General features: G+C 60.6%; 1 protein-coding gene across 3 annotated transcripts in view; it reads right to left on the reverse strand.

Annotated features, from left to right (window-relative positions):
* The window catches only part of HDAC4 (histone deacetylase 4), a 294,013-nt gene that overhangs the window by 24,789 nt on the left and 255,615 nt on the right, over positions 1-13,609 (reverse strand). For 2 of the 3 annotated variants that reach the window (XM_081491296.1, XM_081491298.1), the window contains 4 exons: positions 12,650-12,770; positions 6,996-7,042; positions 2,520-2,627; positions 592-647 (listed from right to left, as the gene is read on the reverse strand). In XM_081491296.1, the coding sequence (XP_081347422.1) occupies positions 592-647; positions 2,520-2,627; positions 6,996-7,042; positions 12,650-12,770 (332 nt within the window). The remainder of the gene's footprint in view (positions 1-591; positions 648-2,519; positions 2,628-6,995; positions 7,043-12,649; positions 12,771-13,609) is intronic. The other variant, XM_081491297.1, reaches the window with a different exon arrangement.

Below are 13,609 nucleotides of genomic sequence, written 5' to 3' on the forward strand. Positions count from 1 at the left end.
CTCCGCCCGTCGCCTCATCCTGATGTCCCCAACACTGTGTCTTCTATCTCAGGCCCTGGGTAGAAGCCCCCATACGGCACTCGCTGAAGGTTTCCTGTGTCCGCTTTGGGCACAACCTGTGGGGTCAAGTCCTGTGACTCCCACAGGGGGCTTCTCCTGGACAAGGATGGACCCTGAGTCCACATGCCATCCCCCGCCACCTTGGCCAGCTCCACCACCCAAAACACAGGCTGGACAGCTGACCACTGTGGTCATGGCCCAGGGACTTGAGCCTCATGGTACCAGACCATGAGCAGGTCAGCTGGAAGGTCACATGTGAGCAGACCTGAGGTCTTGAACAAGGATGCACCCCCTGAACTCCTTCTGGGGCAGCTGACTTTCCCTTTCCTGGGCTTGTTCCTGGGCTTGACAAGGAGACGGCACCTCTGGACTCACTTCTGCACCCTTGGCCTCCCCTCTGTGCCCCCAGCCACCCTGCGTCTTTCCACAGTCACAGCCAACTCGAGCCGCACATCCTGCTGGCCTGGCACACAGGAGGGGTGTGAGACAGTCGGGTGTCCCCTGCCCGTGAGCGACCGCGTGTCCACTTACATGGGTGTGCTCTCCTCTGCATGGTGTCCTGGAGGGCGGACCACAGCAAAGCCGTTCTAGGCACGACACCAGTGGGGGAAGAGACAGGGACAGAAGATTGGTTTTAGGTCAGTGAGAAAAGGATCACAGACTGCCCTTGAGCACAGGCCGAGTCTGCACAGTTTCCAGCCGCCCCCGGGCCCACAGACATGGGCAGGACCCAGGGCTGCCTGCGAGTGCTTCGGAGACACCCAGGTCCCTTCTGTCAGAGGCCTGCTGTCATCACAGATCACTGAGATGAAAGGTCAGCTCAGTCCTGACTTTCCATCTGCAACAGTCTGCTGGCCAGGCTGCGGGCTGCCGAGCAGAGGGGAGTCTGGGAAGGAGGGGCAGGGGCGCCTGTGGCCCCGCTCTGATTGTAACCAGCAGAAAGTAACTGGCCGGGAACGCTGGAGCAAATGAACCGGACGGGGCTTGGCTGTGCCCTGGTTTGGCCGTAATGTCAGCTTCCCTGCTGTCTCTGCGGCTCGGCTCCCCGGGGACTGGGCAGGGCAGAAAACGACCACCATCGCCTGCAAGGAAAGTCTACAGGCTGGAGAAGAGCTGCAGGCTGCCCCCTCCGGGCCCCAAAGTCACTTATGCTTTAAAAGGACCATCTGCAAACCATCCTGCAGCCGCTGTAATAAAGACGGTTTAGACCAGCACGCCCGGTCTCGCCAGCCCAGGAAGCTGTGTGGTCAAGGTCTGCAACAGAGACCCCAGGGCCATGGACCAGGCTGGCCGGGCTTGGGGAGTGTGCCCAGCCTGCTGCACAGACTGGGGTGGGGGTGCATTTAGTGGGAGCCCCCGCTCGGCACCGCCCAGCCACCTCCTCGCCCCTGGACAGGACCCCACATCCCGGGCCTTTCCAGTATCCCATGCTCTGTGCCGCTCCAGTGTAGCCGAGAGCTGACCGGGGGCGGGTGCGGTGGTGGGGGGAGCACAGGTTCCCAGGGGAATGGCAGCTCCACGCCAGCACCCCGAGGGAGCAGTGAAACTTATCAACTTCGTCAGACCTTGACGTCTCTTTAACACCCGTGCAGAGAGATAGGGGGTGTGTAACCAGCCCGGTGGGGCTGTCACCTCGGGGAGAACGAGGCTGTGGTCACGGCGGGATCTGAGCTTCCTGGTGAAAATGAGAGCTTTGGAAGGAGACCCTCCTGATGACATGGGAGGTGATGGGCACGGCTCCCAGAGTGCGGGCTGTGGCACACACTGCCTAGTAAGAGGCGTCTGAAGGGTCTGGAGCCCTCCGTGACCCGTCGAGCCCCTCATGTGCAGACAACCGTGCACTGTGCAAAGTCAGGATGAACGGCGCACTCGGCATGCGGTGCCCCTCATAAAGCAGGAGGACAGAGGCTGCTGGTGTTTCAGGGTTTACACGGCAACACGTCTTCAGGACAGCGCCCCTCGCTGAACTGGGGTGTAGGGTCAGATACGCAGACCTGCAGTCCCCTGAGGACCCCTCACCCTCTTGCCCTGCACCATGCCAGGCTGCAAGGCCTTCGTATGCTTCAACCAAGGCCGCGTGTAGCCAGCCACGGATGCAGGAGCGGGTGTGACGATTCCGGCTGAGCCACGAAGCCAGATGTACTATTCTTTTTAAATTAACAAATATTTACAAAGCCTCCCTTTTCAATCTCTGATGAGTAGTCAGCGGCGGATGACACAACTCCTACAGACAAAAGCTATCATGGTCTTTCAGTCACTGTGAGACGGTGGGGCTCCAGGACCGGCCTCACCGAGAACCGCTGCGTGGCTGCGTGTATTCTCCCAAGGAGCAGGGTCCCCTGCAGGTCAACAGCGGGGACAGACCTAGGCGTCCCCCCCCGCAGCCGCCCGGGGCCCTGCAGAAGTGGGGAGCAGAGGCGGCCCCCTCCCCCAAGCCCCTCCTGCCGGTCCTCACTGACCTTCAGCTCCCCCGTGGCCACCTTGAAGACCAGCTCCACCACGCAGCCCACGGCCAGGCGGGCGGCCCCCGACGAGTGCACCTCGTTCCATATGGTGTCACTGTCCACCTGTGGAGACAGCGTGCCCGTGGTGAGCCCGGCGCCCTGTCGGTCACCCCGCCCCCGCCCCGCGCAGCCGGGTCCCCTGTGCTCTGCCTCTAAAACCGGAGGGTCTCGTCTCTCCCTGACTGATTACAGGACATGGCTCACATTCCAGCTTACATTGTTTTTTTATTTTGAAGACACGCCAGAAACACTCAACAGGAAAACAACAGTAAATGCACCCAAAATAGCACGCCTGTGTTCTCAGCCCTTTCTGAGGTGTCAATTCTTTCCTCAGTGGCTCCAAGTTACTCCATGCTGAGAGTCGTGATGTCAAGGTTACCTAGCTCCCCCTACCTCTTTTTTTAAACTGTAACTGCAGCTGAGTTACACTCACAATCAGCAAAAGCAAATGTTAAGAAGGGTTAGAATTAGCTGTTTGCTGTTCAGTCGCTCAGTCGTGTACGACTCTTATGGATGGTAGCACACCAGGCTCCTCTGTCCATGGGATTTCCCAGGCAAGAAGAGCAGGTTGCCATTTCCTTCTCCAGGGATCTTCGCAACCCACGGATCGAACCTGTGTCTCCTGCTTTGCTGGTGGCTCAGATGGTAAAGAATCCGCCTGCAATGTGGGAGACTGGGGTTTGAACCCTGGGTTGGGAAGATCCCTGGAGAAGGAAATGACAACCCACTCCAGTATTCTTGCCTGGGAATCCCATGGACAGAGGAGCCTGGCAGGCTACAGTCCATGGGGTCGCAGAGAGTCGGACACGACTGAGCGATTAAGCACCTCCTGTTTGCAGGAGGATTCTTTTACCACTGAGCCACCTGGGAAGCCCATTAGAATTAGAGGCCTCTCTGAATGACATTATTTCATGATGAATTTACGGAGAAGCTCCACGTGTCTGGCGGGAGTAACAGGGATGGGCACATGGGGGAGGAGAACCCGTCTTCTGGACACACCCCTGGTGGACTCAGCCTGGGATGGCACACCTGCCAGGTAGCTGTTCCCCTTCCAACAGAAACACATGTGCGGCACAAACCTGCTGGGCAATTTGTGTGATGGTTTATTTACCCCTTAGACATACAGATTTCAAACTCCAGCTAATATGGGTGGGAAAGAAGTCAGAGACTGGAGGAGCCTAGGGGCCGGGGATCAGGGGCTTCGATGAAGGAGTCCCTGGTCCCAGGTCAAGGGCCCCCTCCAGGTACCCCCAGGGCGGGGCAGCTGGTGTCTCGCCGCACACACCTGGGACTCCCACGCCCTTCCTAGAGAGGGCTCTGGAAAGCCTGAGTGACAAGCCCGTCCACCTGGAGCGGACTCTGCAGGCCCCTGAGAACCTGCTGCCCACCGCAACCCCTTCCAAGCCCCAAATGCTCGGGGCCCAGACACAGGGGCTGAGTTGCAGGTGAGAGTCTGGCACCCCGCCCCCACCAGGGTCGGCGCCCGGGCCCTGATCATTACGTGGGATGGATGGGTTTCTTTCAATGAAGTCTTGAGGCTTCATCTTCAAAGCAAGATGATTTAAAATACATTTACGAGCGGTTCGAGCTATTTCCTGAGGAGCGTTATTCCGTGCGGGCTCTTCTTTTCAATGACCAAACCGCTATGTTCTTTAAATAGCTTCCAAATGTCAGAAGAACGCTCTGCACTTAGCCTGGTCTCCGCGGCATTAATATTCAACGTTCAAAGACAGGCTTCTGTTCTAAATAATGGTGTGCTGTTATTCATTGCAGTAGCCTCTCAACTAGAATATTGGGGACCAGTTACTTCAGCTCAAGAATCAGTTCAATAAAATCGACATGAGAGCTGGCCTTCCGAGAGGCTGCACCCCTGAGGACCAGGGGTGGTTTGGGCAAAACTACTCAGATTCTTTCTCCCCCAGATGCAGTAACTTGGGCTTTTGGCTAAGTGACCAGAGCCAGGGAAGGAAACGGACCGACCCTCCACGTTCAGTGAAGGGTCTTTGTGCTCTGCTCTTGAGGGTCCAAAAGCTCCCATACGTAACACCGCGTTCAGGGTAAGGGACAGACCCACAGCCCCACGGCAAGACTCCAGGCTGCCACCGCCGCCCGCAAAGCTGATGGCGATCTGCGCTGCCTCGGGGCCTTGGTCCTCCAGCTGCTGGCCAGCAGCTCCCTGTGGACCAACTGGGATGGGGGGCTTGGAGCCCTGAGTTCCAGAAGAACGAGGCTCCAGTGAGGGCGCTGGGAGTGTGATACCGCAGAAGTGGCCCCGCTCGGGGTGACCGCCACACACACGCCACTGGGAGTGGTGGAGGCGGGGGAGAACAGGGCCCACCGCCCGATTCCTCCATAGCTCCCCACGGCGAAGGTGGACGCGAGGACAGCTGGGGAGACTTCACACAGAGGTTTCAAATCGACACGCGGGGTGGCCCTTCTGGGTGGGCTGTGGGCCCCCAGGGCCTGCGAAGGGCTGCCCCCTCTAGCCAGCGCAGGGCTGGAAGGGAAATGCAAAAATCGGGAGGAGAGCAAAGCAGAAGTTGCTTTTAACTTGGTTTAGGGGGGAAAAATGGTAAAGCAAGAAAAAACTCTGTTACACAACTTGGATGTTCACTTGAGCGACCTTTCCTTCCTTGTCTCCACCGCTGACTCACACCCTCCCAACCACACCTGGGTCCCTGGGGTCTCTGCGGCCACCCCGACACCCCGGGGGCTGGCCCTTGGGTCTGGAAGGAGACATGGAAGCCCAGGCGGGCTGTGGCTGCACCAGCGACGCGGCGCGGCCCTGCCGAGCCCGGCAGGAGGACTGGCACCTCGACCCTCTGCCCGTCTCTGTGTGTCAGTTGCTCAGTCGCGTCCGACTCTGCGCAGCCCCAAGGACTGCAGCCCGCTGGGCTCCTCTGCCCATGGGACTGTCCAGGCAAGAATACTGGAGCGGGCTGCCATGCCCTCCTCCAGGGGATCTTCTCGAGCTAGCAATAGAAGCTGGGTCTCCTTCATTGCAGGCGGATTCTTTACCATCTGAGCCACCAGGGAAGTCCTCCTGTTAGGAGTAATTACAGCCAACAGTTGGGAGTGAACAGTCCCTTTGGACACTGCACGGTTCACACTTCCCCGATCACTCTGACCGACGGGCTCCCCTCTCGACCTGGCTCCTCTTGGTAAGATTCTCCAGGTCTCCGCGCTCCTGAGTGTTTCTCTGCCCGATGTGGAGGTGGGTGCCCTAGCCTGCCGTGGTAGGGTGGGACCTGGACTTCACCCCAGGGAGGGGTCGCCTGGCTCAAGGCCCCAGGCCCCATTTCGCTTTCATTTGCCAATTATAAATGCTGCCTTGCGTGGAGCGGCTGCGGGGCAATGCAGATTCAAACCTTTTCAAGTCTGGCCAAAAATTTGCCCCGAATTAAGAGATTGCAGCCTATTTACAATACAAAATACAATAACTCTAGGAGGGCCTGGTGGTGGTATGAATAAATGCCGTTTATTCTCTTTCTGACGGGATAATTTTCAAAGCAGCAATTTTTGTAAAGACTCAGGAAGAAAACAATTTTGTTTCATTTCCATAACAGAATCCAGACCTGGGCTCCGCCGTGCGATCTGTCATTACACGGACCTTCGACCACTGCGTGGTTCCAGCCAGGACGCCTCTGGCCTCTGGGACCAGGACTGGCCGCAGCACCTCCTGGGCTGCGGAGTTCCATGGCCAGCAGGCTGGCCGGGAGGGGGCTGCTCTGACCCTCGTCCCCAGCACGCTCTCCTTGCCCGCACCCTCTCTCATCCAGAGGCCAGCGGGTTGGGGGGGGCAGCCCCCCGGATGAAGGAGAGGCTCTGGCTGTGCTGGGGGGCAGCTGGGCGCCCAGACGGGTTCAGCGCCCCCACCACGGGCAGGGAGAGCCCGGGTTAAACACAGATCCTGGTTCTCCCGTGGGTCTGCCCGCGCCCCTCTGCTTAAGGGCTCGGCCTCCGGGGGCGCAGCTCTGCCTGCCTCTCGTGGCCCATAAACCTCGTGCCCACAGTCAGAGCGGCAGCTGGGGCTTCGGGCTGGAGCTCGGCTCTGGGATCGGGATCGACACACTCCCGTGCGGCGATGGGATTCGCGAGCTGCGCCCGGACCAGGGGGACCGAGGCTGGGCGGGTCGGATAGATGGGCCGCACACCAGATCCCGCTTTCTGAAGCCAGCCCCGCTGCCAGATGGCCTTGCCCGGAGGACGGCGCCCCAGACCCACCACCAAAACGCTCACAGGCTCATGGGGCCTTTGAAGCCACACGTGTGCGCGGCGGGGTGGCCCCGCCCCGTGGACCCTGTTTATGGAAAACACCTGGCAGCAATTACCTGCTCTTCGGAGAGCAGGGCGGCGGTTTCTGTGACCACTGTGACCACCGGGACCCCGAGAACAAACAGGACGCTATTTACACATTAAAGAAACACTTACCCCGACACCACCGCAGGGCAGCCTGACGAACACGGACGTTAGTGAGCCTGTGGGGAGAAGAGGGCCCGGGTCAGGTGGCGGGGTCGCCGGGCACTGTGGGGACGCAGTGTGTCCACCGAGGGGGCACACAGGCTGCACGTGCAGCTGCCAGGGTGACACCTGGCCAGCAGAGGGTCCCGGGCTGAGCGGGCCCAGCCCCGGGGAGAGACCCTGCCTTCCCCAGGGCACCAGCTGCTCCTCAAGGGGCGGGGAGCCCCGTGGGGGCTTCTGCTTCCAGTCCGAGCTGTGCACCTGGCAAGGAACCACCTGAGCAGCGGCGTCCAGAGCTCCTGCCCCCGGCACTGGCTGTTCGCCCTGAGCTCCTGCCGCCGCCCTCTCCAGGGGTGAGCAGGAGGCCTGGGGTTATCGCCGCCCCCGCCCCGTCCTGGGAGAGCCCTTTGGACGTGGAATGTGAATCACAGCAGGAGTGTTCCAGGTTCACTGGGATGTGCCCAGCTAAGAAACCACACAGCCTTGGGGCCGGCCGTCCAGGTAGGCCTGCGCAGGGTCCGTGAGGCTTGGACCGGCCCCTCCCAGCCCAGGGACAAAGCCAGGGACCGTCCTCCTTCTTGGCGTGATCTCGGTGCAGGCCGACGACCAGCCTAGAAGGCGCCCCTCCCCAAAGGGAGGCGAGGCCTCTGCCCACATCATCCAGGCTCCTGGCCGGGACCTCACTCGGGACCGTCCCTGCCCCTCGAGATGGGGACCTGTCCTGCCTGTACGCACTGCTCTCCTCCAGGTCAGCCCCCCACAACCCCTCATCGCCTGCTGCTGCAGCTCCGGACTGCAGTTCCCAAACTGCCCCTTGTCAGAGCCACATGGCCTCCAGCCCCGTTCCCTGTGAGGCCGCGGGCACGGCTGCGTCTCCTACTGTGCCCCTGCGCCTCGGCCGCCAGACCAGGCTCCCTCCCCAGCTCGCTGCTGTGAGAAGATGGACCCTTGAAGGTGGTGACCAGGCAGCTCCTTCCAGGGTCTGCCGCCCACATCAGTCCGGCCAAGCCACGTCACTGCACCACACTAACCACACAGGTCTTTTTGCACGTGGCTTGGAAATGTGCGGATTCAACTGAAAGAGGCAGAGAGATCACAGGGCAGTGTTGGGGTTCCGTTACCATCATCGGTGGTCACCAGTCACCACCAGGTCTGGATACACAGGAAGATGTACTGATGGCAGGACAGTCACCAGACATGTAGACAGGTCTCAAGATGTGAGACGCTATCTGCCCAGATGTCCTCACAGCCACGTGAGCACACATCACAACACCGAGCTCACGGCCATGCGAGCGCACTTCACAACACAGAGCTCAAGGCCACACGGGCACACAAGACAGAGCTCACAGCTACGCGACCACACGTCACAACACCAAGCTCACGGCCACGAGAGCACACTTCACAACACAGAGCTCACGGCCACACGGGCACACAAGACAGAGCTCACGGCCACGCGACCACACTTCACAACACCCAGCTCACAGCCATGCGAGCACACGTCACAACACAAGAGCTCACGGCCATGCAAGCACACATCACAACACAGAGCTCACGGCCACGCGACCACACTTCACAACAACCAGCTCACAGCCACGTGAGCACACGTCACAACACAAGAGCTCACGGCCATGCAAGCGCACGTCACAACACAGAACTCAAGGCCACACGGGCACACAAGACAGAGCTCACAGCTACGCGACCACACGTCACAACACCGAGCTCACGGCCACGAGAGCACACTTCACAACACAGAGCTCACAGCCACGCGAGTGCAATTCACAACACAGAGCTCAGTAGAAAGAGGAAACAGAATGGGCTGTACTGTCATTAATGTAAACAGAACACACACAATGTGTGTGTGTGACAGTGCCCTTGGCTCATAAAAGAAACACTAAGCACGCTCACACAGCTGCCTAGGGCGGGGAGTGGGCTCTGAGATGACGGAGGAACATTTCAGCAAAGACACCACGGCAGCAGAGGGGCTTCCAGGTAGAACGATACTGATGTACCGAGGACGGCCCCCATGGGGACGGGCCTGGCTCAGCGGGTGGGAAGCGACAGCTCCCTGCTCACCCACCGTTTACTCTTCCCTAGTGACCCCAGTTCTGGCGTCTGTCTCATTTCTGATCACCTGCCTTAAACTTTGGAAGCAGTTTGAAAACCTCAGCCATCCTCCTGGTGGGGGACTTGAGTCCACCTGCACCCCTGCATGGGGACCGTCCCCCATCACCCTGTCTCCTGTCCCTCAAGAGTCACGTGCCTGGCAGATGGGCATGCAAAAGGGGTGGGCTGACCAACAGGGTGGACGTGGAGCATCAGGGTGAGCTGGGAAGACCCGTGCTGGTCGGAAAGGGACATGAGTGGGCTTGGCGGTTGTGCAGTGTGTTCAGGGGTATTCTGACCACTCTCCGGCCTGAGGCCCTGCAGAAGTGGGGGTTGCTGGGACTGCGTGTGCAGCCCAGTGCTGTCATGGGACCCACGGGCGGCCCCACCTGTGCTGGAGAGCGTTCCAGGAGCGGGGCTCCACGCGGGAAGGAGCTGAGCTGCCCGGAGGATCCGGGGCCAGGCTGCAGGCCTTGCACTTGGCCGGCCCTGCGTCTCCCTCCGTGGCCACTCTCCTTGTCCCCCAATTGCATCGTCCTTGTCCTTGGGGGCTCCTTCCCACCAAGCCCCACCCATCCGCAGGCCAGGCCCTCTCCTCTGGGCCCCCAGCTGGTGCCGTCTCATTTCTAGACGTTTTGGCCTGTATCCACGCCCCTTCCAGTGCCACAGGCTGGTCTCTGGGCTCCTCGGTGTCCCCTGTCCTCCCCTTCCTGGGAGCAGCCAGCTTGGACCACCCTGCCCTCCCGTCCCCCCATGACTCTGGGTGTGGGGCCTGGACACCCCTAACATCCCCTCCCAAGCTCAGAGGACACAGATGTGCTTCGGGGGCCGAGTGGAGGACACTGTCCACACTGGAGGGCCTGTGTCCAGTCTGCACTGCCCATGGCCTCAGCCGAGGTGGGGAACAGCAGGGCCTCCCTCCACGGGGACCAGGGCCCTCCCCAGCTTCGGGCCGAGTGAACCCACACGGCTCCTTCTGGTCTCTTGTGTGGTATCCTAAACCATGTGGCTGAGCTGTGGAAAACCCAACGGAGTAGCATCATCCTCCGGAGCTGGCCTCTGTGATTGGTCTGGCTTCAGTGTATGTGTCCCCAGATTCACAAGTCAAAAACTTTGACCCTAGTGTGATGCTGGGAGGTGGGGCCTTCGGCAGCAGCTTTAAGCCGTGAAGACAGAGCCCTCATGAATGGGGTCAGCGCCCTTCATGAAGAGAGCCCCCCACCCCTCCCACCGTGAGGCGGCACTGGCCGTGAACGAGGCAGAGGCCCTCACCCACCACGCTGGCACCCTGAACTCACAAGTCCAGTCCTGGGGCAAGGGGCGTGTCTGGACAACGTGCCCGAGCCTGGCTGGCTGGAGACTTCAGACTGGGAGGAAACTTCCCCGGAGCTGGCCAGGCCTTGCCCTGCAGCTGCGTGGCCCGACGTCGTCCTGGCTCCCAGCAGCCCTGGTCCTCTCCCTGGTAGGTGGCAGCACGCTCACGTCTGCTTCCCGTGCTCTGAGATTTCCCAGGGTGCCCCCTGCAGGGTCCTCGTGGCTGGTGGCTGGTCCTCCCACCCTGGGACCCTCGTGTGGACCCCGTGCTCGCCGTTCCTCGCCACGTCCTCCGGAAGCTCCCGGGCTCGCGCACTAGGGATGCTCCTCAGATTTCCTTCTCCTCTCCGGCTTCCTGGTGTCCAGCTCTGGTCACGTTCCTCGACTCCCTGTCCGTCTAGCCCAGAACTCAATTTCCGAGACCACGTTTCACGTTACTCCCCCCGAATGTTTTTATTTTTCTCCTGTTCGCTTGTCTTTGCTCGTGTTCTGTAGACATGGTGCCTCCTCTCCAAGGATTTAAGTCCAGTCTTGGCTTCCATGGCAATTCCCAGAAGTCTGGCCTCCGAGCGGTGAGCACCTTCCCAGGTACTCGCAGCCCCTGACCTTCTGCTCTGGCCGAGGGTGAGGGTGTGAAGCTGGTGGAAGGTCCGGGAACACGGCAGGCGCAGGCGCCGTCAACACCACTGTGGAGGACCTCAGGGCGCCGTGTGTTGGGTGCCCTGCTGTCAGCTCCCTCTGGGCAGATGGACCCTGAAGGAGGTCCCCATCTCTGCCGGGAGCGCAGGACGGAGGGAGGGGGGGCTGGCAGCCTCACCTCCTCTGGGGCTGAGTCTGTCCCAGCCCAGGGGCCCCCTGCCTGCCTGTCTTGGGCTACGGGGCTGCCAAGGGGACGCGATGGAGACCTCTCAGGCCCTGTGGCCTGATCCTGAGCCCTGTCTGCCCTGCATCTCGGGGCCAGGGTCTCTGCAGTCCCTGTCACTCGGCTATCTGAGTCAGCGAGTGGAGGTGGGGGTGTCTGTCCCCAGGGCCAGCTCCGGACCTACTTCCTGGCACCTGCCGTCCAGCTCTGCACCTCTAGCCCCCTCCCCGTCTCCCAGGTGTGGTGGATTCTGATGTCTAACAGCCCAGTCACCGCACACGGTCCCCTGCCCGGGCCCGAGCACGTTTCCTCTTGCACCCCGCCTCCAGCTCTGTGCTTTCCAAGGGCTCAGTACCTACAAGGTGCCCAGCAGGAAAGACGTGCCCCTCGTGTGCACGGAGGTGAAGGGGCCCGTGGGCACACGAGGAGGTGTGGGGCCGCACCGCAGGGTCCCTGGTGGGGGATGGCACACATGCAGTGAGGGCCAGGCACAGGGCCGACCCTCTCCACGTCCGCCCCGGAAATGAGAGCAGATTAGGGCACGGCCCATCTGCCCCCACCCCAGCGGGACCCCAGGGTCTGGTTCCAGGACCCCTCTGCCTGCCATGGCTCAGGGAGGCACCCCGAGGTGCTTCTCGCCTCAGGGGTCTGGGACGGGCAGGGAAACCCAGGGTTGGTGACTGTCCCGGCTCAAGGTGGTTGGGAAGTGGTGGTGGGGTGGGGGGCGGAAATTGTCCAGGAAGGGTTCTGATGGGGGGCTCTGCCCCTGCCAGCCTGGGGACCCCATCTGTCAGCCCCACCTGCCTTATGGGGGACCCTGACCACCTCCCAAGGGGTAAGGAGTTCTTTCTGTCAGGCCCAGATCCTGCCACTTTATCAGGGGCGCTGCCTGCTCCAGACGAAGCCTCTGGCCCCCGGGAAAGGCTCAGGCCGCCACCGTCCCCCTGGGAGCCTGGATGAGCGTCCCCAGGTGGACTCCAGGTCCAGAAAGGGGTGGCCAGGTGGTGGCTATGGGCCCCGACCAGCCTCGCCCATCACAACTCAGCTAGTCGAGATTCTGCAAAACCAGCGGTGCTCAGCCCGCTTGCTCCCCGACACGCCAGACCCAAAGCAAGAAGCCAACTGCCCACATGAGTGCTGAGGGCGGGTTCCTCCCCGGACCCTCACCTGAGAGCCTGGCCCGGGCACCACGGAGAAGAGTCGTCTCTGCCCCTGCCGCCCATTCACAGCCCGGCGGGTGACACTTGGCCGCCGGCCAGGGCCCCGAGGGTGGGACGGTGGGGCCTCAGGAGCAGGCAGGGCCAGGAGCAGCCTCGCGGTAAAGGTAAAGAAGGCCTTGAAATACCTAGAAGTTTCTTACTGTCCAGTTTCTGCCTGTTGAGGGGGTTCGTGCCGTAGAGCAGGGCGTGCGTCTCCGAGTGCACCGTCTGCAGCTCCTCCAGCGTGGCCTTGCGTCCGCGGATGCACTGCGGGACAGAAGGGGACGGGAGGCCGGCACAGTCAGCCGCAGCAGCAAACCAGCACCCGAGACGGAGGAGGGTTTCATGTGGGCACGAGCACAGTGTTATTTGGTTGTTGGCGAAATCAAAAGCAAACACCACCCCACACGATATTTGAAAAATATTTGGGAAATATTTTAGAGGGCTTATACTTTAATTAGAACTTAGAAAGACGTTTTAGAAAAAAAAAAAGATAATTCCAGTCTTCAACGCTTTAGCCTTCACTGTCACGTCAATGATTTGGCACCAAATTGTTATTTTGCTTTCCAACTGCCGGGGTCTGGTCTTAAAATAGAAGGGAGCCACCTCGCGCATGGGGCTGCGCTCAGCTCTCACGAGGCCAGAGCCCAGCACTCCGGGTATCAAGAGCCTTCCTGGAGGGGAAGGTGGCCCATAACCAGCCTGACACCCTGGGCTGTGTCCGTCTGCATGCTTCTTCACTTTGGAAATTCCTCACATTTTGGCTATTTTCAGATGTTCCCCAGAAATTACCATGAACATCACTGTTCTTGAGTTGAGCTATGTTTACCTAATGTTTTAGAAGGAGGCTGGTTTGTGAAGCAAGATTCTGGTTGACACCTTACACTTTCTGAGAGTCGGGGTAATGCAGGGGGAGCCGACTGGACTCCGGGGTGCAGGGGCCGGTCTTGGGCTCGCTGGGCCAGACGCACCCAGTGCAGGGGCGGGCCAGGAGCTGCGCTCCCCTGGGAACCGTTCCTAACAGTACGACAGACTCTCAGAGACGCCTGCCTGCTGACCAGGGGCCAAGCACAGGGAGCCCGAGACGAGCTGGCTGTGGCCAAGAC

The sequence above is a fragment of the Giraffa tippelskirchi genome, chromosome 5 (assembly GCF_054371585.1).
Source record: "Giraffa tippelskirchi isolate mGirTip1 chromosome 5, T2T-mGirTip1v1.2.pri, whole genome shotgun sequence".
NCBI lineage: Eukaryota > Metazoa > Chordata > Mammalia > Artiodactyla > Giraffidae > Giraffa > Giraffa tippelskirchi.